Here is a 22168-nt window from a genome sequence, read left to right as displayed (position 1 = left end):
CCTCAATTATAAAATATTGATTGTGAACACATTATAGTACATACTTTACATTTAATTAAATCTTTAAAACTTCTAAAAATAAAAAAAAAAAATAAAAAAAAAAAAAATTAATATGTGTAAATATTTAATAAAATATATTATATTTATATTAAAATAATATTTAAAATTTATATTATATTTATTTTTAAATAATAATTAATAAAAAAAAAAAATTTTGAAAATATATAAAAAAAAAAAAAAGAGTTATTGCAATAGAAAATTATGATTTTTTTTAAAAAAAAAAAAAAAAGGTATTTTGGTGATCTAAATTTAAAAAATTCGTTTCTTTATAAAATTAATTTTAGTATAAATAGTTTAAATAAAATAAAGATAAACATTATTTTTAGTAGTAAAAGAGATAAATATATTATATATATAAATTATTATTATTATTATTTCTGGGGGTTCACGTATATTATGTATTTTATACAAGTTTCAAAATGTTTTTTACTTTTATTAATTTTTTTCTTTTTTTGTGAATCTTGAATAATGGAAATTATTATATATTCAAATGATGAAAAATGTAATAATCGCGAATAATTAAGCGACATAAATTTATATTTAAGTTTTTATCCCTGGTAAAATACAAATATAGAAATAGATCTGTAGCTGAAAAGACGTTAACAAATACAAGATTCTTACTTTATTCTCAGAAATTTTAGTAAAATTTATTTTAGTATAAATAGTAAATAAAATAAAAATTCATTGTTGTTTTATTCCAAATTGTGCACAAACTAAACTTATAATTTTTATATAAGAGATATAATATTATTTTTTTTTTATTATTTATTATTAATTATTTCTGGGTGTTCAAGGGTCCAATTATTAAAAGTATTTAATAGGAATTTTTTTTTTTGAATGGAATAACGCCATTTTTAGTTGCTTTTTCTTGAGATATAACTCCTTTTATTAATTTTATTATTAGATATTACAGGTGCCTTTAAGGTTGTAAGGGTTTTTTTTTTTTTTTTTTTTTTTTTTTTTTTTTTTTTTTTTTTTTTTAAGTTGGGGGGTGTAGAGTGTGTTTAGTGACGTAATATATTTGTTGAGGTTTGATGGTAGTGCTATTGCGTGAAGTGGTGAGTTCCAGTGTTTGCTAAATCTTTCGAGTTGTAGGGAGATGATGTTTTTGAATTTTTTTATTTGTTCGTTGTTGGTTGCTTTTTTTTCTTGTCTGATTAGTTTGTATATGTTGTTTTTTGTTCTTTCCCAGGCTGCTGTTTGAGTTTTCTTTAGTTCGTGTACTAGTAGTTGTTTTCTTAAGTTTTTGAGTGTTATTCCTAGTGTTATCCGGATTTTCTTGTTTCTTCTTCTCCAGATGTTTTCGCAAATAATGGCTATGGCGTTGGCTGTTAATGGAATGTCTAGTCTGTTGAAGATTTCTATTCCCCAATTGATTCTGGATCCTCCAGATTTTTCTTGAATGTAGTTGATGCACTCTTGAGTTTCTTTAATGTGTGATTTGCATTTGAAGAAGATGTGTTCTGAGGTTTCCTGTTCGTTACACCAGATGCAAGGGGCGTTGTGGATCTTTGGAAGAGCTTTAAGAGCTAATCTCCAGAGGAGGTCTCTTCCTTTCAAGTTGACTATTTTCCTGATTTCTAGAAAAGGGAGAGTTGTTTTTTTAATTTCTTTCATGATTTGGGTCTGACCCGGAGTTGGGTTGAAAGAATCGTAATTTAGATATTGGTTTTTCATGAGATCATTGTATATTGTTTTGAGGTTGGGGAGAACTTCGTAATGGGGTTATTTTTACACCTAATATCATCGCTATTGAAAAAAATTTTCATCCAATTCCTCATTGGTGTAGTCGGTAACACTCTAGTCTTTCACACTGGTACCTCGGGTTCGATTCCCGAATGGGGAGGTTTTTACTTATACCCGAAAATAAAATCAAGGGTTCGATACTCACCCAACCACACGATAGATATAAATAAAAAAAAAAAAGAAAACAAAGATATAAATTTTTTGTTGGATTAATTACATTAATAATTGTAGAATTTGTAACTGTTATTGATCCTCCTGAAACATATAAAATACTACCAAGTCCTGCAACATTTGAATCAAAAGTACAATTGTTAATAATTAATGGATACTTTGAACTATAGAGTACTCCACCCTTTGAACCATTATTATTCTTTAAGACAGAATTTTCAATAATCAAATTTGGAACATTTTTTGAATTAAAATAATTTGACATAAATAAAACTCCACCATTTGATTGAGAATAACAATTATAAACTTGACAATTTTTCATTATAAGTGTTATTTCAACATTTTCTGTACTTGTGAGATAATTCAATACACTTGGTCCAGATGATGATGATAAAGAAGTGAAAACTGAATTCTTGATTATTACATTACAACTACCACCAGATATTGCACCAAGTACAGTGGTAAGAATGTTGAATAAACAATTTGTTATACTAAGAATACTATTTTCAGATTGTATTACTGTTTCAATACTAGATCCAATATCGAAAATATTAACATTATTCAATGTAAAATTTATTCTATCTGTATAAATTAAATAGTTGGTTGAAGGATATCCATTATATTCATTTGTAATATTTGAAATAATTGAATTTGATAATGTAAAGTCACCAATAACAATACTAATTAATACTGATGTTGAATTGTTTGTTTGTAATATTTGAATCTTTGTTTGGTAAGGAGATAATGGATTAATGTTACCATTTAAAATGATTTCTCCTCCAACTTCCAGTGGGGAAATTGAACAATTAAATTGATATAAATTAACAAGGCTCTCTTTAATACCACATTTTTCACCAATAATATAAGTATTATTAATATTTGGATTTACTATTAATGTGATTGGTGATTGATCTTGTGATTTGGCATTATTAAAAAATAAGCAACTAATAAAAAATAATATAATACAATTTTTAACTCTAATTTTTTTAAACCTAAAATAACTTTAAATGATAAAAAAAAAAAAAAAAAAATTAAAATTTAATAAAAAAAAATCAAAATGGTGTTTTATAAATAAAAAAAAAAAAAAAACAAACAAAACTTTTTCCATTACTTAATCTTTTTCGAATTTTTATTTTTTAAAATTTCCGAGGTTTAAAACCAGGTCGGAGACCGACCGATTATGAAATTTAATTAATAATGAAGAGTCGGATTATATTACAAAATTTCAAATAATTTTTTATAAAATGAGAAATATATTGGTCAAAATTTTTTTTTTTTAAATAATAATAAAAAATTGATAATCTTTTTTTTATTTTTTTTATATTAGAAATATTATAAATAGATTCTATTTCTATATTAGAATTTTAAATATTTTGGGAAGGCTGAGGTTGAAATATAGTAATCTTTGTGATTTGTTGTTAATCTATTCTGGAATCGAACCCTTGACTCAACCAATTGAAATAAATATTTTGTAAGCTAAGGGATTCGAACCCTTGTATCAATGATATTGCAGCCTTAATGCAACCCCTTAGACCAGCTCGGGCAAGCTTACTTTTTTGAAACTTAATTATTAAAATGTAATTAAACCTCTATCAAAGAAAAAACAAACAACAACAACAATCTCTTTTTTTGATTATTTCATTTTTCATATAAAAAAGACTTTAAAAAAAAAAAAAAAAAAAAAAAAAAAAAAAAAAAAAAAAAACCTGGGAACCAAGTTAATTAGAAAATTTCCAGATTTTTAACTTTTTAAAGAAAAATAAAAAAGATAGAAAGAAAATAAAATGAAAATCACAAACAACACCACAAATATTAAGCAACACAAATGCCTACAAAAAATAAGCGAAATTGTGGATAAAACTCAATTAAAAAAAAAACAATTCAAATACGTCATAAACATCAATCACGAACCAGACGATAAAATAAAAAAAGATTTAGAAAAAAGTTTGGACAAAAAAGATGTTTTAATCAAAAGTAATANTACNTTCAAAATTCTCACAGACNGTNTTAGTNCAGNAATCTATTTNGNAAATATGTTNGANGCANAATTAAANGGACANTTTNTANCCACTNTAAGACCAAAAAATNTGTNTNCAGATTTTGATNGGTATAAATCACTCACAGAAATAGANNGGGTAATANAAAATGAAGGATGTAAACTAATTAAATCAGAAATTAAAGGCGAAACTCTAATTATCAAAACAGTGAAAAGAGTCGTAGAAGAATTTGACACTATCATTGAACTAGACAATCTAACATTAATTGGACACTCCAACAAAGGATGGAGAGATCAAACCTCATTACCAGAAAATCAAGAAGAAAACAAAAATAAAAAACAATCAGATGAACAACAACCACAATCTACATCAGAACAAATACCAAAACAAGGAAAAAGAACAATCATTATCCCACCAATCACATCCTCATCTAATGATAAAACATTTATGGCCCTAGATGATACAGCTCAAAAGGTAATAGAAGCATCACTAGAAAACGTAGATGAACTAACAAGAATAGAGAATGAGATCAATACACAATCGATAAACAATCAAGAAATTAAAACAAAATCAGAAAAACCTATCGAACCACCATCTCCATACAATACACCAATAAAACAACACGGCGAAACAAAGGGACTAACAACGGAAGAAAAACTTAGAGAGGCAAATGATATCTTCGACTTCACCAGCCCAAACACTGATGCAATAAGAAAAATAGAATTCCCACTTTCAATCCCTTCAAATCAATGGTTCTTCTCCTCTCCAATAAAACATATCATGAGTTTCAGCCCAACCTATGGTACACCATCGAAAATTATCGATTCACCAAGTAAATTGTTAAACACACCAAAAAAGAAACAACAAGACAAAACAAACAAGACCAACAAAACACCAGTCAAACCAAAATTGGGTGAATATGGACAAAAAAGCATAAAAACAAAAATGGATGAAGATATAGACAACTTCAACAAGGAAATTCTAAAACAAATCAATAAATCAAAAAACCCCACAAACACACAAGACCAACAACACAATGAACAAAGTAAAGATCAGTTAGAAGACAAAATAAACCAGAAACTTCAAAAGGTAGATAAAAATCTACCCCAAATAAAACTATAAAGAAAAACACAATAAGAATAGGTGTTTGGAACGTCCAAGGATCCAACACCATCCAATCTGCCAGCATAATAAACACCGTTTTAGACAACAACAAGCTGGACGCAGCACTTCTAACTGAAACAAATATAAAAACAAATAAAATTTACTCAATAAATCAACAATATAAAAACAAAATAACACACCACGCACCAATTGATAAAACAGGACAAGGGGTGTCACAAATCATCATCAACACCCGCAATAGAACTTCCTAAACATCTCAAAAAATACAATAATTCACTCAGTACTTTCTATAAATAAAAAAAAAAAAAAAAAAAAAAAAAAAAAAAAAAAACCCAAGTTAATCAGAAAAATAAAAAAGATAGAAAGAAAATAAAATGAAAATCACAAACAACACCACAAATATTAAGCAACACAAATGCCTACAAAAAATAAGCGAAATTGTGGATAAAACTCAATTAAAAAAAAAACAATTCAAATACGTCATAAACATCAATCACGAACCAGACGATAAAATAAAAAAAGATTTAGAAAAAAGTTTGGACAAAAAAGATGTTTTAATCAAAAAGACCCTGTAAAAAAAAAAAAAAAATAAAATGAGATCTAGCATCTCAAGGAGAAGCAAATAATAATTGCGTTATCCAATTCAAAAAAAAAAAAACCTCTATCAAAATATCCATTTGTTTTTGCCGGATATTTTGATAGAGGTTTACAAGAACAAAACAAACTATGCTCTTTAATCTCGCTAAAACTATTACAATTCAGCAGACAATGGAACTCACCACTTCACGCAATAGCACTTCTCAACATCTCAAAACACAACGATTCACTTTGTAGTACTCTATAAAAAATGTGCATTTTTTTAAAAAAAAAAAAAATTAAGGTCTTATTCATATTTCAAAGATTATTTTCTAAAAATTTTTTTAGGCACCAAAACAATTAAAAAGAAACTTAATAGAATAAAATGAGAAGTATTACAAAGACAAGCAAATAGCAATTGCTTTATCATCCAATTTTAAAAAAAAAAAAAACCGATCCAATTTTAAAAAAAAAACCGATCCAATTTTAAAAAAAAAAAAAAAAAAAAACTAATAATTTTTATTTTTATTTTTTTAAATAAAGATTTATGGAATGTTCTTTACAAAATCAAATTAAAGCCTCAGATTTTGTTAATAATTTTTTTAAATTATATTTTGATGAAGTTTTTATTCTAATTTTTTCAAAATGCTCAATGGAGCCAGGTTTTCTTGGTAAATTCCCTCAAAAAGCAAAAGAAAGGATTTATAGCGTGTAAATATTTTTTTTTTTTTTTTTATATTATTATTTACAAAAAACATTTTTTTCTTATTTACCAAAAATCTAAAAAAAAAAAAAAAAATCTATTCGATAAAATAGGTCAATCATATAGTTGTCCAGTTATTCAAGGTGATTCAACTTTTACAACAATTTCATGTAATATTTCAAATTTCTTAAAACTAAAAGATGAATCAAATATAAAGGTTATTATTAAAATTGGTATTTATACAAATCAACTTTCAATTAATATAGGAATAACCAATAGTCCAATTAAAATGTGTTTATAGAATCAATGTAGTCAAAATTCATATTGTTTAACAAATAATGCAAGTTGTATATGTAATTATGGTTTTACAGGTTTACCTGATTGTACTACAATTCACTATGATTGTATAAATGATTGTTCAATTTCAATTGGTGGTGGAACATGTGACTATTTAACAGGAATTTGTAGTTGTAATCAATATAGAGGTAAAGATTGTTCAGAAATTCAATGCCAAAAGACCTGTTTTAATGGTGGTGTATGTGATATGACTAAGGGTGAATGTAAATGTATTGGCAATTACTTTGGAGATGATTGTTTATCAATTTATTGTAAAAATTTGCCAAAATGGTGGTACTTGTGATACGACAAAAGGTGAATGTAAATGTATTGGTAATTACTTTGGGATGATTGTTTATCAATTAACTGTACAAATAATTGCCATAATGGAGGTACTTGTGATTTTACTAAAGGCAAATGTAAATGTATTGGCAATTACTTTGGCGATGATTGTTTATCAATTAACTGTACTAATAATTGCCAAAATGGTGGTAATTGTGATACAACTCTAGGTGAATGTAAATATATTGGTATTTACTTTGGAAATGATTGTTTATCTATTAATTGTCCCAAGTCTTGTATGAGTGGTGGCTCTTGTGATCATACTACAGGTGAATGTAATTGTTTAAATCAATATCAAGGTGAAGATTGCTCTTCAAATAAATGTATTTTAACCTCTTGTTTGAATGGTGGAACATGTGATTTATCAACCTACCAATGTCAATGTATTAATGGATATCAAGGTGATGATTGTTCTTTACCATTTATTGAATGTGAAAATATTTATCAAGATAATGGTTATTGTAATAATCAAACTGGTAATTGTAATTTCATATGCCCAACTCAATGTTTTAATCAAGGAAAATGTGATGCAGAAATTGGTGTTTGTAAATGTCCAACAATAGAGTTATAGGTAAAGATTGTTCAATTCCAAATCATTTAGGTGGTGAAGTTACATTGTTTGGATGGTTTGGAGGTATTCATTTTGATTTAACAGTTACCATTGGTCAATTAAATTGTAAAGATCCAAAAGCAATTGATAATAAAACTATAAAATGTGAACTTCCACAAGGTCAATCAGGTATTCAAAATGTTAATGTCACACAAAATCAAATTATTTGGATGGGAAAAGATCTTTTCATCTATTTAGATAATGAAGATCCAAATATAAAAAATAATTGTTTAAAAAATTGTAATAGTAAAGGTGTTTGTTTATCATCAGGTGAATGTAGATGTAATGATGGTGGAAAGGTTTAGATTGTAATTCTCCAAATAATACAGTGGATTCAAAAGATACAAATGGTAAAACAACAATTGATGATAGTTATAATAATTATGAAATTTTCATTGATAAATTAATTGAATTAAATTTTAATGGTAAACAAGTTAAAATTTATGATATAAACCAAAAATGGGAAAAAGTAAAAAACGATACCACCAACATTGATAAATCAGTACAATTATTTAATCAAAAATTAGATGATAACCAAGTTGAATTAATTTATAAAGTAGAAATAATAGATCAAACAAAAGATTATACATTCTCTGATTTAAATTATAGGTTAGAAAAGGATTCAATTAAAATTTCTATTTTTATTTATAACTATACATATTCAAGTACATTAAATACTTTACAATTACAAATAGTTACAAAAACAGAAGAAAAAGAAATTAAAAAAGATAAATGTAATAATAAAGAAACTGAAATCGAAACAACATCAAATCAACTATTAAACTTTATAACAATTAAAAAAGATAATAAGGTTCTTTATGGTCGTTTCATAAATAAAGTTATCTCTGATGGTAGACCAATTCATTTGAAAACTTCAATAATTTCAAGTGATAAAAGTAAATCAACCATTACAATGGGAATGGATTTACCACATTGCAAAAACTGTTTAATCGATCCAGGTATGTTTTTTTTTTTTTTTATTTTCTGATAAAAAAAAAAATTCCTCATTATTAATTTTTAATTTTTTAATTTTCAGATTTCTCTTTACTATTAACTACAAATTTTAAAGATTTATGTGGAGATAATGACAATAGAAAATCTTACATTATTCCAGTTGCAGTTGTTACATCATTTGTTGGTGTGGCTGCAATTGGTGCATCTGGTTTTTTGGTTTATAGAAAAAAGAAAGTTGAAGTTAGTCAATTAAAATTAAGAAAGTTGGCGAAAAACCAATAACTATTTAATAAAAAAAAAAATATATTATAAGTATTATCGATAGGTGCTAGTTATAAAAATTTATAAAAACAAAAAAAAAAAACTTAAAAAAACAAAACTGAAAAGTGCTTATGTAAATAAGTACTTTCACCTGAAATTTTTATTTTTGTAAAAATTTGTTGTATTTAAAAATTTAAAAAACTTAAAAAAAACAAAAACTTAAAAATACATAACCGAAAAGGGCAGTGGTTTTTATTTATTGTGGCAAGTTTTTTTTTTTTTTTTTTTAATTTTTTTTTTTATTTTTATTTTTTTTTTTTTTTATTTTTGTTTTTATCACAAAAACAAATAAATCTAAATCATGATTTCCAATAAATTATTTAAAGCCAATAAAAATAATAATAATAATAATAATAATAATAAAAATAAATGTGTTACACATAAAGATAAAACAATTAAATTTCTTTGTGTAGATTGTTCAAGTGACCCAGTTTGTAATTCTTGTGTTGTTTCACCAAAACATAGAGGTCATACATTTGATGAAATTAAATTTGAAAATACAAATTCAATATTGGAAGAATTTAAGAATCAACTTTTCCCAAAATTAAACGAATGTTACAACTCGGATCAAGTATTATTAAAACAATCCAATTTAGATTTTAAAAAGATTGGAGATGAACATGAAACAAATGTTAAATTATTACAAGGTGTAATTAATCCAATACAAACTTTACTCGATACAATTTTAAATGATGGTATTGATCAGTTACTTACAATTTTCGATCAAAATCAAGATATTAACAAACAAATATCTTTTAATGTTGAAAGAAATAATAATTTAACTGATCAAATAATTAAAAGCCATAAAGTTGAAGAAGATTTAATCTTAAAATTACAAAAACAAAGACAAAGACAATTACAACTAGAGCAAGAGCAAGAACAAGAAAAACAAAAACAACAACAACTACAACAAGAACAAGAACAACAACAACAACAGCAACAGGAGCAAATTCCTCAAGATCAACCACCACAAGATCAACCACCTCAAGATCAACCACCTCAAGATCAACCACCACAGGATCAACCACCTCAAGATCAACCACCTCAAGATCAACCACCTCAAGATCAACCACCTCAAGATCAACCACCTCAAGATCAACCACCTCAAGATCAACCACCACAACCTCAACCCCAACAAGATCAACCACAAGAAGATCAACAACCAGAAATTATTTTTAAAAATTATAATATTAGAGAAATGTTTGAAAATAATGAGCACATTGAATTAATAAAAGATTATCAACAATCTAAAATTTTATTATCGGAAGATACAAATAATTATAGAAAGGAAATATTAGATGATTATAGAAGTTCAACTGTTACATTGAATCAACAATCTATTGATTCAATGAAGGAATTAATGAAATCAATATTTATCATTCATTCTAAATCTATCAATTTTGCTAAAAAACCAAAAAGAGTTCAATTTGGTGATAAAGTTTTCACCTATTATAATAAGGATGAAAATAATGGTATCATCTCAACTGAGATCACTCATTTAGCTATTCCATCAAATAGTAATATAAAAATTATTGAAGGTGGTGCCTATATACCAGCCAATGTAAAACACTGTTTATTATTAGATGGATTTAATCAACCTTTGGAACCAGGATTTTTGGCACCCACAATAACTCATCTTCATATTTGCACCATCAAAACACCTTTATTAGTTGGCTCAATTCCAAATGGTGTAACTGATTTATTTCTTCATGATGGATTCTCTGAACCAATTAGCCAAGATATCATTCCTCCCTCTGTACAAAATCTTTATTTGTGTGATATAAAATTACCTTTTAAATCCCCAAATTCAATACCATCCACTGTTGCTACAATCATTAAAACTGATACCTTCAAACATTTTATAACACCAAAAGGAAATAATCAACCCTATCAATCCCCAGTCTTAACTTTTTTAAATGATTAAAAATAAATAAAACAAGCAAACATATAAAAAATAAACAAACAAATAAAATATAAAATATATATTGGTCGACCATTTTAATTACTGAATTTCAATATAAAATTAAGTTTTTTTTTTTTTTTTTTTTTTTTTTTGTGTGGAAAAAAAATCTAATAATTTAAAATATAAAATAATAAAACAAAGAGCAAAACACAATGAGCCAAATACTAGAAAAAATAACTGAATTTTAAAAAATAAAAAAATTAAGGTGGTTATCTCTTAAATTTTTAATTTTTTTTTTTTTTTTTTTTTTTTTTTTTTTTAAAATCAGACCATACACTTGCATCCTTTAAGATGGTGATGAGCCTTTGATGAGACGAATCAAAAAATCTTGTTTGTTTATATAACTTAAACCATATCCTGATTAAATTTTTTTTTTATTTTTTCTTTTTTTTTTTTTTTTTTTTTTTAGATTAAATTTTATTTATTTTTTTTTTTTGAAAAAAATAAGTTGTGAAAATTTTTTGAAGCTCAAAATGTAATAAAAAAAAAAAAAAGTTTAAGTTTTAATAATAATTTTCTTTAATAATTTACCTCTATAACCCTTAAATTTTCAAGCCTTTATTAAAAAAATAAAAATGGTAATTAAATTTTATAAACATAAATACTTTTATTTTTTTTTATTTTTTTTTATTTTTTTTTTTTATCCTCTTTTTTTTTTTATTATTATTTTCTATTTTTTTTTATTTTATTTTTATATTTTTATATTAATTAATAGCATTAACATTTATATCTTTATCATTTTATTAATAATATGGATGTTAACATATTTCATTTTTTATTTACAAAAACCAACCCAGGTGAGAATTTTTCATGTCCAAAATGCAAAATATTAATTTATGACTTTGATAAGGTCTCTGAAGTCTATCAATGCAAAAATGGTAGTTGGGCATGCAAAAATTGTTGGATTGAAATATTTAGAACAACCAAAGAATGTCCAACCAAAGAATGTAGAGTAGAGTCAATCGATAGTCTATCAAGATCAAGATTCATTGAAAATGGATTTGCAGGTAAAAACATGGATTGTCCAAATTCACTTGTGCGATCGAATCCCAATCACTATGAAGGTATAAATGTCTTACTCGATGACGATGGTTGTAGAGACGTTGTCACTGTTGGAAATTTAAGTTCTCACTTGAAAGGATGTATATATGCCTTTACAAAATGTCCAAATGATGTCAATGGTTGTACCGGTGAATTTAGATTAAAAAATCTAGATCAACATTTACAAACTTGTGGTTTCCAATTGGAGGATTGCCCAAACTGTAATAACAAAATCATCAGAAAATCAATAGAAGAACATATCGATGAAGAGTGCTTAAAAACCAAAATTAAATGTCTTGAATGTGGTTCAACAGTTGAAAGAGGTGATATGGATTTTCACTTAGATAATGTTTGTCCAAATATAGTCATTCCATGTATTCTTTGTGATAATGGATGTGATCTTTTATTCAAAAGATCAGAGCTATCAAATCATTTACAATCAATTGAACACATCTCGAATCTAAATAACAAAATTGATGAATTGAATGAAACACTTAATGATTTGCAAATCTCTGAATTAAATCAAAAAGTTGAACAACTTGAAACATTGCTAACTCAAGCAAGAGACGACCCATTGGCTCAAAGAGAAATCAATCGATTAATCTCAAAACAAGAAAAGTTCAAAAGTGTTTGGGATATTAAAAACTTTTCAAAGAGACAGTTCCAAAAGGGTTTTTATTTCTCTTCGCCAGTCATCACTGTTGGTCATCATAGTTTCCATTTATGGTTGTATCCAAATGGTGAAACTTCACCAAGTAACAGCTTATCCTTATACTTGGTATTAACCAAAGGAGAAAAAACATTTGTTAACTTTTCTATTTCAATTAAAAATCATAACGGTAATGATTTAAATAGTACATTTGAAAATGATAAATGTAAGTTTTATTTTTTTTTTTTTTTTTTTTTTTTCAAAAATTTAAATGTATTTATACTAATTAAATTTTTTAAAAAATTCTATAAAATAGGTTTAGAGGTTGGTGGTACAAGATGGGGATGGGCATTTGAAAAGGATTTCAAAACTGGAGGATATTTGAAAAATGATACACTTTCAATTCAATTTACTGTTGCTATTAAAAAGCAACCACTCATAACTGATATTTTGAGTGTTCAATAATAAAATATAATTTCAATTAATACTCCAATTTGTTGATGGAAACACTTCACAATTTAATTTTTAGATTTTTTTTTTTTTTTGGATTTTTTTTTTTTGTTTTTTTTTTTGATTTTTTTTTTTTTTTTTTTTTTTTTTTTTTCGAAACCATTCGTTTAAAGAAATGAAATATTTATATATATTAAAAATTTTATTATTATTAATCAATTATATAAAATGTACAACACTACCAAATATTTATAATGTAATTGGACCATTCCCAATTGGAGAAAGAGAAGAAATTTATGATACATTAGAATCATATGGTGGAATTTTTAATATTCCAATTGGTGATAATACAACCTATCCATCAGAATTAGGACATAATAGTGTAGTTGGTTGGAGTACATATAATTGGAGTACACCAGGAGCATTTCAAATGGAATGGTCATCAAGTATTAATTGGTCTTTTTATGATATGCCATTTGGTTGGGAAATTTATTTATGGTATGCTTATGTAATTGGTGATTTTACAGCAACTGAACCATCATCAAATTATATTATCAATTGTACTGATATTCGTACATTCTACATTCAATCTCAATCAAATCCAACCCAAATATATGAATTTTCCGGTGACTTTTTCGGATATGGTAATGGTCAACAAATCATTTATTTAAATCAAGGTGAACAATATAGAATTTATTTAAAGATGTTAAGTAGTACAAGAGTTTATGGTTCAGCATTTTCACAATTCACTTGTAATCTAATACCAATTAAAGAAACCCTTTCAATCATTGAAACTGAATCATTGGTACCAGATATTGTTAGTGGTATATTAGCAAGTAAATATGCATCTATAACATTATTAAATTCTGGTGAAATGGATTTAACAAATGGTATAACTATTGGATTACTTGAAAATAGTACAAGTGATCAATTATTTCAAATAAATCCAATCTTAAATACATCTTTAACTAATATATTAGTTGGTCAAAGATTCTCAATACCATTTGAAATTTCAATAAAAGATTCAACAATCTCAAATCAATTAGGTTGTCCTTTAAATTTAGAAATTCAAGTTTCAATTAATACAAATGAAATTGGTGGTGGTGGTGGTGATTCAATTAATAAATTATATACTACATCAATAGCATTTAATTGTACAGAATTTACAAATGCATTTTTATATACATTCTTAGATTTTGATCAAACAGTTCAATATGCAATGTTATTATCACCAATTAATCAATGTGGTTTAAATGAAAATTTATGTAATGTTATGGTTGCTACACATGGATTTTTAGGGGTTACAAGAGATCCAAGTTGGTTTGCTCAATTTCAAAGACAAGAGAATCTTTGGACTGTAATGCCAACTGGTAGAACTAATTGTGGTTATGATTGGGCAAGTTCAAGTAGATTAAATGTATTTTATTCGGTTGAATCATTGGTTGAATCATTACCAGGTGTAGTAGAATCTCAAAAACAATTTTATAAAACTGATTCTTCAAAGATTTTATTCATTGGTCATAGTATGGGTGGTATGGGTTGTTGGAATCTTTTAGTACGTCAAGGTGATTTAGCATTGGGTGGTGCTTGTGCAAGTGGTTTCCCAAAATTATCAATGTACATTTCCTATGAAACTTCACCAGGTTTTTCATATATTGATCAAACTTTAAAAGCTCTCTTAATGATTTCAATCGAAGAGAATAATGTTGACATTATATCAAGTAATTTAGTTGGATTAAAATTAATGGCAAGATATGGTGAAAACGATACTGTCGTCAATCCATATCATTCACGTCGTATCGTAAGAATGGTTGCTGAACAAAGCCAAGATGAGAATGCTGTAATCGTTAGTGAAGTACCAAATGAAAATCATTATTTCCCTGGAATTCTTACAGATTCTTATATGCAAGCTTATTATAATAGTTTAACTTCAATTCCACCAATACCAAAAACAATTACAATTTCAACCCTCAATCCATCTGGAACAGGTCCAAGAGCAAATATTTTAATTCTTCAACTTTCAATACCATTCAGATTAGCAAAGATTAAATTAACTCAAGTTTATGATTCAAATGGTGATTTAATTTGGTATTTAGATACTCAAAATGTTAAAAGATTTGCAATCACTAAAGAACCAATACGTACTGAATTCCCAAGTACTTTGATAATTGATAATAAACAACAATTTACTGTTGATCAATACTTTTATCCACAATATCATTTTGAAAATACTCCACAACAACAAAGATCAAATCAAAAAAATTGGACCATAAATCCAGATAATTCAACTTGGATTCAAAATGAGAAAAATCCTTCAACCTATGGTCCAATTAGACAAATCTTTGAAAGTAGTATTAAAATCGTCTATGGTACAGCTTCTCAAAATAATCAAACCATTGCTCAAGCAAAACAAGCAGCAATCTATGTAAACAATTTTTGGAATAATTATGGTAGAGGTTCTGTAACCATTTTCTCTGATCAACAATACATTGAGCAATTATCAAATCAAGATACATCATGTAGTGAAAATGTAATTTTAATTGGTAATTCAAATGAAAATTTAATAACTAATAAATATATCATTAGATCAGATGTTTCTTTTAATCAAGATAATTCTTTCTATATTGGAGGTGAAAATGGTTATTTATTCCAAGGTGATGGTATTGGTATTGCTTTCCTTATGCCAAATAGATGTGGTGGTAATTTAGTTTTAGTAATTGCTGGTACTGATTCACTTGGTTTAGATAATGCACTTCATTCAATTCCACAAAGAAGTGGTGATATTACTGGCCCTGATTTCATTGTAACAGGTCCTGATTTCCGTGGTAAAGGTTATGGTGGTATTATCTCTGCTGGTTATTGGGATAATTATTATAAATTATCTGATTCAAATTTTTATATTTCTGAAATTACAAATTAAAAAAAATTATCTAAATTATCCAAATTAAAAAAAAGTAATATTGTAAAATCCTATCAAATTTTCTCAAAATTGTAATTGCAAAATAATAAAATAATTAATTACAATAATTCTTTTCAAAAAATAAAAAAAAAATAAAAATAAATTAATAATCTTTTTCTTGGAATTAATCTGACATTTTTTTTTTTTTTTATTTGATTTTTTTTTTTTTTTTTTTTAATTTTCGTTTTTGTGTTTTTAGTTAAAGTTTGATTAAACATTACACAAATAAATAAAAAAATGAATAAATATTTAATATTTTTAAGATCAATAAATATTGCTTCACAAAATTTAATTAAAATGAAAGAATTAAAAGAAGAATTAAGTAAAGTTAAATCAATTAAAAAAATTGAAACATATATTCAAACTGGTAATTTAATAATAGAATCATTAGAAAGTAAAATTGTAATTAAAAATGATGTAATAAATATTTTATCAGAAAAGTTTTCAGTTAAAGATCCTAAATTAGCTATTTATAATATTGAAGAATATAAAGATATAATTTCATCTAATCCATTTGATCTTTCAATACCAAAATCAGTTTTTGTTTTTTTCCCAACTGGTGAGTCATTAGATCAATGTGAATATGAAAAAGAAAAATCTGGAATGACTGAAAAAAGTAAATGGGAATTAATTAATGGTATTATTTATTATTTTGGTAAACAATGTGGCCCATCCTCTGAATTAACTTCTGGATTTAAATCATTAAATAAAAAAATAAAAAATTTACCTCATACTGCTAGAAATTTTAATACTGTAAGAAAAATATTAGAACTTGCAAATAAATAAATAAATAAATAAATTAAATATATATATTTAAAAAATTGTATAAAAAAAAAAAGGTTTTTTTTTTATTTATTATATTATTTGTTTTTTTTTTTTTGTTTTTTTTTTTTTTAAAAAATTAAAATTACTTATTTAATGTGATAATGGTTTTTTTAAATGATCATCATCATGATCAATTTTTGACCATTCCCAACCACCTCTACCATTAAAGAGTAAAACGTAATCGTGGTAAGCTCTTAATTGTGGACGATGAGAAACGGTGAATAAAGTGATACCAAGTTTTTTACAAGTTTCATAGATTTTACCTTCGACTTCATCAGAGACGGCGCTTGTACATTCATCGAGAATAGCGTATTGTGGACGATGATAAAAGAGACGAGCCATGGCAATTCTTTGTTTTTGACCACCAGAGAGGGCAGTGAACCAATCTTTGGTATCATCCCAATTCCATTGACGAATGATAGTAAGATTTGGATCTACGGTTGCTAAAAGATGTTGAAGATCATCATCGGTGACACCCAATTTCTTCATATCATCATGACTATGTGGATAGATGATTTGATCACGGAGGGTACCCAATACCAAGTAAGGTTTTTGTGGAACGAATAAGATATCTTCCTTTCTTGGTTTAATTACAGTACCACAATGAAGTGGCCATAATTCACCGAGGATTCTAAAGAGTGAACTCTTACCTGAACCATTTGGACCAGTGATCATTACATTTTGATTTGGCATAACTTGGAAATCTAAATTCTCTACCAAAAGTTTACCCTCTGGTGATACGATTGAAACATTCTCGAATTTGATGAAATCACCCTCAACAAATGTACCACCACCATAGACAGTGGTTGCACCACTTGCTGATGATCTGTTGGATTGTTGACGTTTAACAATACGAGTTTGATCTGATCTCTTTCTCCAATCCTCTAACCAACTTGACATATCAACACTTGTATCATACTTATCATTCACTGGTGAGTTTGTTAATGGATTTGGTACATCATCCTCGTGGACAATGGTAAATTGTGATGTACCACGTTCCTTAATTGATTTAATCATCTCTAATAACTCTGAAACACGTGATGTATAACCTGCCATCAATGTAACCTTATTACCCAATAATACTAATTGACCAATTGCTTGTGATAATGCTACCATCAATTGTGTATTTCTAATGTAATCCTTTGTTAACTCTGTTGAATCTTTACCTGAACTACCTCTAATACCAGTATAAATTGGTAATACCATACAACCATAACCTACAATTGATGCACAATATTTTACTAAAAATCCATCAAAAACTTTAAAAAAAATTAAAAAAAAAAAAAAAAAATTATTATTAAATTGTTATTACTATAATTAATTATCATTATTATTATTATTATTATTATTATTATTATTATTATTATTATTATTATTATTATTATTATTATTATTTATTAAATTAATAATACTTACTACCAACTAAACATTTGAGATAACTAACATAACCAGTATGGTTATAGATATCACCAAATGAAAGATTAATAATTTGTCTTTCTTTACGACTACCATCATAGAAAGCAATTTCTTCGGCATTTGTAATTAATCTTTGATGAACTGTACGGTAATTACCTTCTAATTCTGATTGTTTAGCTGTTAACTAATTTTATTAAAAAAAAAATAAAAAAAATAAAAAATAAAAAATTAATATTAAATATAAAAAAAAATGGATTAAAATTAAAAAAAAAAAAAAAGACTTACTCTTCCAAATGGTGGCATAATTAATTTCTTCAAAAATCCAGAAACAATAAAGTAACTGAACATTAATAATGGTGAACCCCAACCCATGACAACAACTAATTTTCTTGTGAATAAAACTAAATCCAAGAATGGTTTAAATAATGTTGTATATAAACTACTCATAGAATTACAAAATTGTTCAATATCGGATGTTACTCTTTGATCACTATTAAATTATTTTTATTAATATTATTAGTAAGTCATAAGAGGAGAGAGAGAGAGAGGGGGGGGGGGGGGGGTTTACATATAAATAATATATTCTATAATAATAATTTTTATACATACGCATTATCAATTCTATCAGCACCACCTAAATGAGAAGCTTTATAAAAGTTTACACCTTCTAAATATTCTTTATGAACATATTCTGATAATCTCTTTCTGAAACGTAATGCCAACATATCAGTTTCATATTTCAAAGAGGCATTAACGAATGAAGCTGGAATTGAAACCAATGCAAACTTCAATACACCATTTCTCATCTCTTTCCATTTTCTAGCGACGAGATTTTGAGCATTTTTACCAGCAATCTCTGCAATTGATACTGATAACATTGTACGTGCAAATAATAATGCTGTCAAATATAATAAACTTAAGAATTCTTTACTCTTTAATGATGGAATAACAATTCTAATGATCTTTGCTAATCTTCTAAAAAATACTGCATCAACTCTTGTAACATTTCTCTTTTTATCTTTTTTAGAATTCTTATCTTTTAAATCAATAATTAATCCACTTTGTTTTGATGATCCTAAATAAATAAATAAATAAATAAATAAATAAATAAATAAATAAATAAATAAATAAATAAATAAATAAAATAAAAATAAAAATAAAAAACTATTAATATTTTTATTATTTTATTTAATTTTATAATTTTATTTTACTAACCTTCATTTTTAGCTTTATAAAACTTAACTAATGAGAAAGCACCGCCACCCAATGCTAATAAGATAAAAACTTTCTTACCAAGTGATCCATTTAATTGATGTTGACCTGAAGAAAAGAGTGATTTTAATCTGTCTAAACTTCTTTTGACAGATCTATTATTTTGTACTCCTGCTAATGCTGAGGAAACAAAATTAGCTTCCATCTTTTTTTTTTTTGTTGTGTGTTAATCTAACAGCAACAACAAATAAAAATCTTTTTTTTTTTTCCTAAAACTTAATAAAAAAAAAAAATAAAGAAAAAACTGTAAAAGAAAAATTAAATGTTAATATGAAGAAAAGTAAAATTTTGAAAAGAAAAAAAAAAAAAAAAAAGAGAAAGAAACAAATAACAAACATTATTAATATTTGCAGAGTGTGCCCACAAAATAAAATTAAATAAAACAAAATAAAAATTTAAATGTAAAATAAAATAAAGGAGTAATAAAAAAAAAAAATAAATAAAAATAAAAAAAAAAAAACTATTTAACGAAAAGAAATTGAAAAACCACACCTTTTGATAGTGGGGGTGTTGTGTGTGTTAAATTTAATTATTGAGTAAAACAAAAAAGTAAAAAAAATAAAAAAAAAAAAAATAAAATAGTAAAAGATAATACAAACCTAAATGTTATTTTTTCTTATTTAAATAGTTTTTTTCTTATTTATTTTTATTGTTTTTTTTGATTTTTGATTTTTTTTTGTGTGCAGTAATAAAAGAAAAGAAAAAAAAATTATTTTTTAGAAATTTGGTTGGTTATGAAATTGCAATTAAAAAATGAAAAAATGAAAAAAATCAAAAAAAAAAAAAAAAAAAAAATTAAAAAAATTGAAAAAAAAATAATTCTCAACGATGGTTTCATAAATTCCCATATATACTTATAAGAGTCGTTTGGAATAAGATATCCAATTTTTTTTATTTTTTAAAAAATTATTTTTTAAATTTTTCTTTTCAAAACAATTTTAGCGATTTTGTGAAAATAGATAAATTTTTTTTTTTTTTTGTCAAATTGACACTTTTTATTTTATTTTTTTTTTTATTATTTTTTTTAAATTAATTTATTTTTTATTTTCAATACCATAATATAATCAACTGACAAGTTTTGCTTTTATGATAATAAAAAAAACTTAATATTGATATTATTAAAAAGAAAATAGGTTTAAAAAAAAAAAAAAAAAAAAAAAAAAAAAGGTTGAAATTTTATTTTATTTGCTGTAAAATTATTGCTATTCTTTTTTTTCTTTTTTTTTTTTTTTAATATCCTCTTATAAACAATTTATTGATCAATTTTTTTATTTTTATAAACTAATATTATTACTATTTTTTAAAATAAATAAATGATATTTAATATTATTTGGCTAATAAAAATTTCGTTTGTTTTTAATCAATAAAATATCTTCAACAAAAATAATAAAATATCTAATAAAAAAAAAAAAAAAAAAAAAAAAAGATATGAAGATTTTAAAAGAAAAAAAAAAAAATATCTAGTTTGGGTTTGTTTGTTTGTTTTTTTTTTTTTTTAAAAATATATCATTATTTTTTATACACTTCGAACCTAAACATATAAAAATAAAAAATAAAAATGAAATATTTATTATTATCCCTTATCCTTTTAATTTCAACTTCAACATTTATCAATGCATCATTAAATATTAAATATGGTTCATGTCAAGGAAGTGTAAGTTTTTTTGTTTTTGTTGTTTCTAATTTTTTTTTTTTTTTTAATCTTTTCATATTTAATTAATTATTTTTAAAAAAAAAAAATAAAAAAATAAAAAAAGTGTTCTTGTGCATCTAATATGATTGAAAATTTCCAAACTAGTGAATCATTAGAAGTGATAAAGATTCCAGATTATCCAGAATCAGTATCATTTAGTAATTTATTTAATGCATCATGGAATCCATCAACAAAAACAATAACTTTTACAGAGACAGGATCATTTACAATTAGACACCAAGAATTAATTTATCCAATTAATGTCACCGATAATAGTTACAATGTACCACAATGTGCATATCAAATCCAAAGTACAACAAGTAGTTCATGTTTTTATCAAGTATTATGTAATACCAATCAAGATAATTCTTCAACTTCTTTAAAATCAACTTCTTTAATTTTAACAATTATTTTAATTTTTAGTTTATTATTATAAAAAATAAATTTTTTTTTTTTTTTTAATATTTAATTATTTAAGTTTTATTATTTTATTTTATTTTTTTTTAACAAGATTTTAAAACTTCATTATTTAAATAATTATTTAAATCTAAAAGGATATTTAATTTTTTATGAGATTTAATTGAATCATCATCAGATTCATTTAAAAGATAATTATTAACTTCATGATGAATACATTCATAATATTTTAAGTAAGCTGCAGATTTCATTTTACAAATGTAATCTAATTTGCAAGAGATAGAGGTGCAAGGTTTTGATTCTGGATATGGTGAAGCTGAATAATAATGAACATGATAATCTTCCAACATTGAATTGCTAGAGTTAATATTTTGAATTGCTAAATCCATAGAGATTGGAGTTAAATTTGGAATGTTATAAGTGTTGGTTGTATTATATTCCAATAACCAAGTTGGTTTACCATTGAGATTGGCCTGACTTAGATCTGTATGATAGGTACTTGATTCCATAAGATAACCAGTGTTTGAATCCACTGTAAAGATACG

General features: G+C 25.0%; 11 protein-coding genes and 2 non-coding genes across 13 annotated transcripts in view; 8 read left to right on the top strand and 5 right to left on the bottom strand.

Moving 5' to 3' along the window:
• Positions 1-1099: 1099 nt before the first annotated feature.
• Positions 1100-1785, bottom strand: DDB_G0293280 (hypothetical protein; the record flags this gene model as incomplete). Its single annotated transcript, XM_629258.1, has 1 exon — positions 1100-1785. A coding segment is annotated over one exon (686 nt), but the record flags the coding sequence as incomplete, so codon positions are not given.
• A 49-nt stretch (positions 1786-1834) lies between these two features.
• Positions 1835-1906, top strand: tRNA-Glu-UUC-20. The gene has a single exon. It is a non-coding gene; the product is annotated as a tRNA-Glu (tRNA).
• On the bottom strand, positions 1838-3082 carry DDB_G0293200 (hypothetical protein; the record flags this gene model as incomplete). The annotated part of the gene is made up of 2 exons (XM_629257.1): positions 1838-2975; positions 3069-3082. 2 exons carry the CDS (start codon positions 3080-3082, stop codon positions 1838-1840), a joined length of 1152 nt encoding a protein of 383 aa, XP_629259.1.
• A 362-nt stretch (positions 3083-3444) lies between these two features.
• On the bottom strand, positions 3445-3526 carry tRNA-Leu-AAG-9. The gene has a single exon. It is a non-coding gene; the product is annotated as a tRNA-Leu (tRNA).
• Positions 3527-3758: 232 nt separating this feature from the next.
• Positions 3759-5093, top strand: DDB_G0293272 (hypothetical protein; the record flags this gene model as incomplete). Its single annotated transcript, XM_629256.1, has 1 exon — positions 3759-5093. One exon carries the CDS (start codon positions 3759-3761, stop codon positions 5091-5093), a length of 1335 nt encoding a protein of 444 aa, XP_629258.1.
• Positions 5094-6219: 1126 nt separating this feature from the next.
• Positions 6220-8899, top strand: DDB_G0293282 (hypothetical protein; the record flags this gene model as incomplete). The annotated part of the gene is made up of 7 exons (XM_629255.1): positions 6220-6343; positions 6489-6592; positions 6677-6983; positions 7125-7598; positions 7655-7933; positions 7993-8622; positions 8700-8899. The coding sequence occupies 7 exons, from the start codon at positions 6220-6222 to the stop codon at positions 8897-8899; spliced, it is 2118 nt and encodes a 705-aa protein (XP_629257.1).
• Positions 8900-9239: 340 nt separating this feature from the next.
• DDB_G0293274 (hypothetical protein) lies at positions 9240-10862 on the top strand (the record flags this gene model as incomplete). The annotated part of the gene is made up of 1 exon (XM_629254.1): positions 9240-10862. One exon carries the CDS (start codon positions 9240-9242, stop codon positions 10860-10862), a length of 1623 nt encoding a protein of 540 aa, XP_629256.1.
• Positions 10863-11652: 790 nt separating this feature from the next.
• On the top strand, positions 11653-13056 carry DDB_G0293202 (TRAF-type zinc finger-containing protein; the record flags this gene model as incomplete). The annotated part of the gene is made up of 2 exons (XM_629253.1): positions 11653-12817; positions 12908-13056. The coding sequence occupies 2 exons, from the start codon at positions 11653-11655 to the stop codon at positions 13054-13056; spliced, it is 1314 nt and encodes a 437-aa protein (XP_629255.1).
• Positions 13057-13216: 160 nt separating this feature from the next.
• On the top strand, positions 13217-15961 carry DDB_G0293204 (hypothetical protein; the record flags this gene model as incomplete). Its single annotated transcript, XM_629252.1, has 1 exon — positions 13217-15961. One exon carries the CDS (start codon positions 13217-13219, stop codon positions 15959-15961), a length of 2745 nt encoding a protein of 914 aa, XP_629254.1.
• A 276-nt stretch (positions 15962-16237) lies between these two features.
• DDB_G0293206 (hypothetical protein) lies at positions 16238-16786 on the top strand (the record flags this gene model as incomplete). The annotated part of the gene is made up of 1 exon (XM_629251.1): positions 16238-16786. One exon carries the CDS (start codon positions 16238-16240, stop codon positions 16784-16786), a length of 549 nt encoding a protein of 182 aa, XP_629253.1.
• A 129-nt stretch (positions 16787-16915) lies between these two features.
• On the bottom strand, positions 16916-19658 carry abcD2 (ABC transporter D family protein; the record flags this gene model as incomplete). Its single annotated transcript, XM_629250.1, has 5 exons — positions 16916-18084; positions 18242-18425; positions 18527-18731; positions 18851-19316; positions 19457-19658. The coding sequence occupies 5 exons, from the start codon at positions 19656-19658 to the stop codon at positions 16916-16918; spliced, it is 2226 nt and encodes a 741-aa protein (XP_629252.1).
• Positions 19659-21071: 1413 nt separating this feature from the next.
• On the top strand, positions 21072-21642 carry DDB_G0293208 (hypothetical protein; the record flags this gene model as incomplete). The annotated part of the gene is made up of 2 exons (XM_629249.1): positions 21072-21167; positions 21271-21642. 2 exons carry the CDS (start codon positions 21072-21074, stop codon positions 21640-21642), a joined length of 468 nt encoding a protein of 155 aa, XP_629251.1.
• Positions 21643-21709: 67 nt separating this feature from the next.
• sgmB (saposin B domain-containing protein) overlaps positions 21710-22168 on the bottom strand; it is a gene marked incomplete at both ends in the record, with an annotated part of 2029 nt that continues 1570 nt past the window's right edge. The window contains one exon of the mRNA XM_629248.1: positions 21710-22168. This exon is cut by the window's right edge and continues 1101 nt beyond it. Within this exon, the coding sequence (XP_629250.1) occupies positions 21710-22168 (459 nt within the window).

Source organism: Dictyostelium discoideum, assembly GCF_000004695.1.
Source record: "Dictyostelium discoideum AX4 chromosome 6 chromosome, whole genome shotgun sequence".
Lineage (NCBI taxonomy): Eukaryota > Evosea > Eumycetozoa > Dictyosteliales > Dictyosteliaceae > Dictyostelium > Dictyostelium discoideum.
Note: the sequence above shows the minus strand (reverse complement) of the source record. Positions and strands in the feature narration are given on the sequence as shown.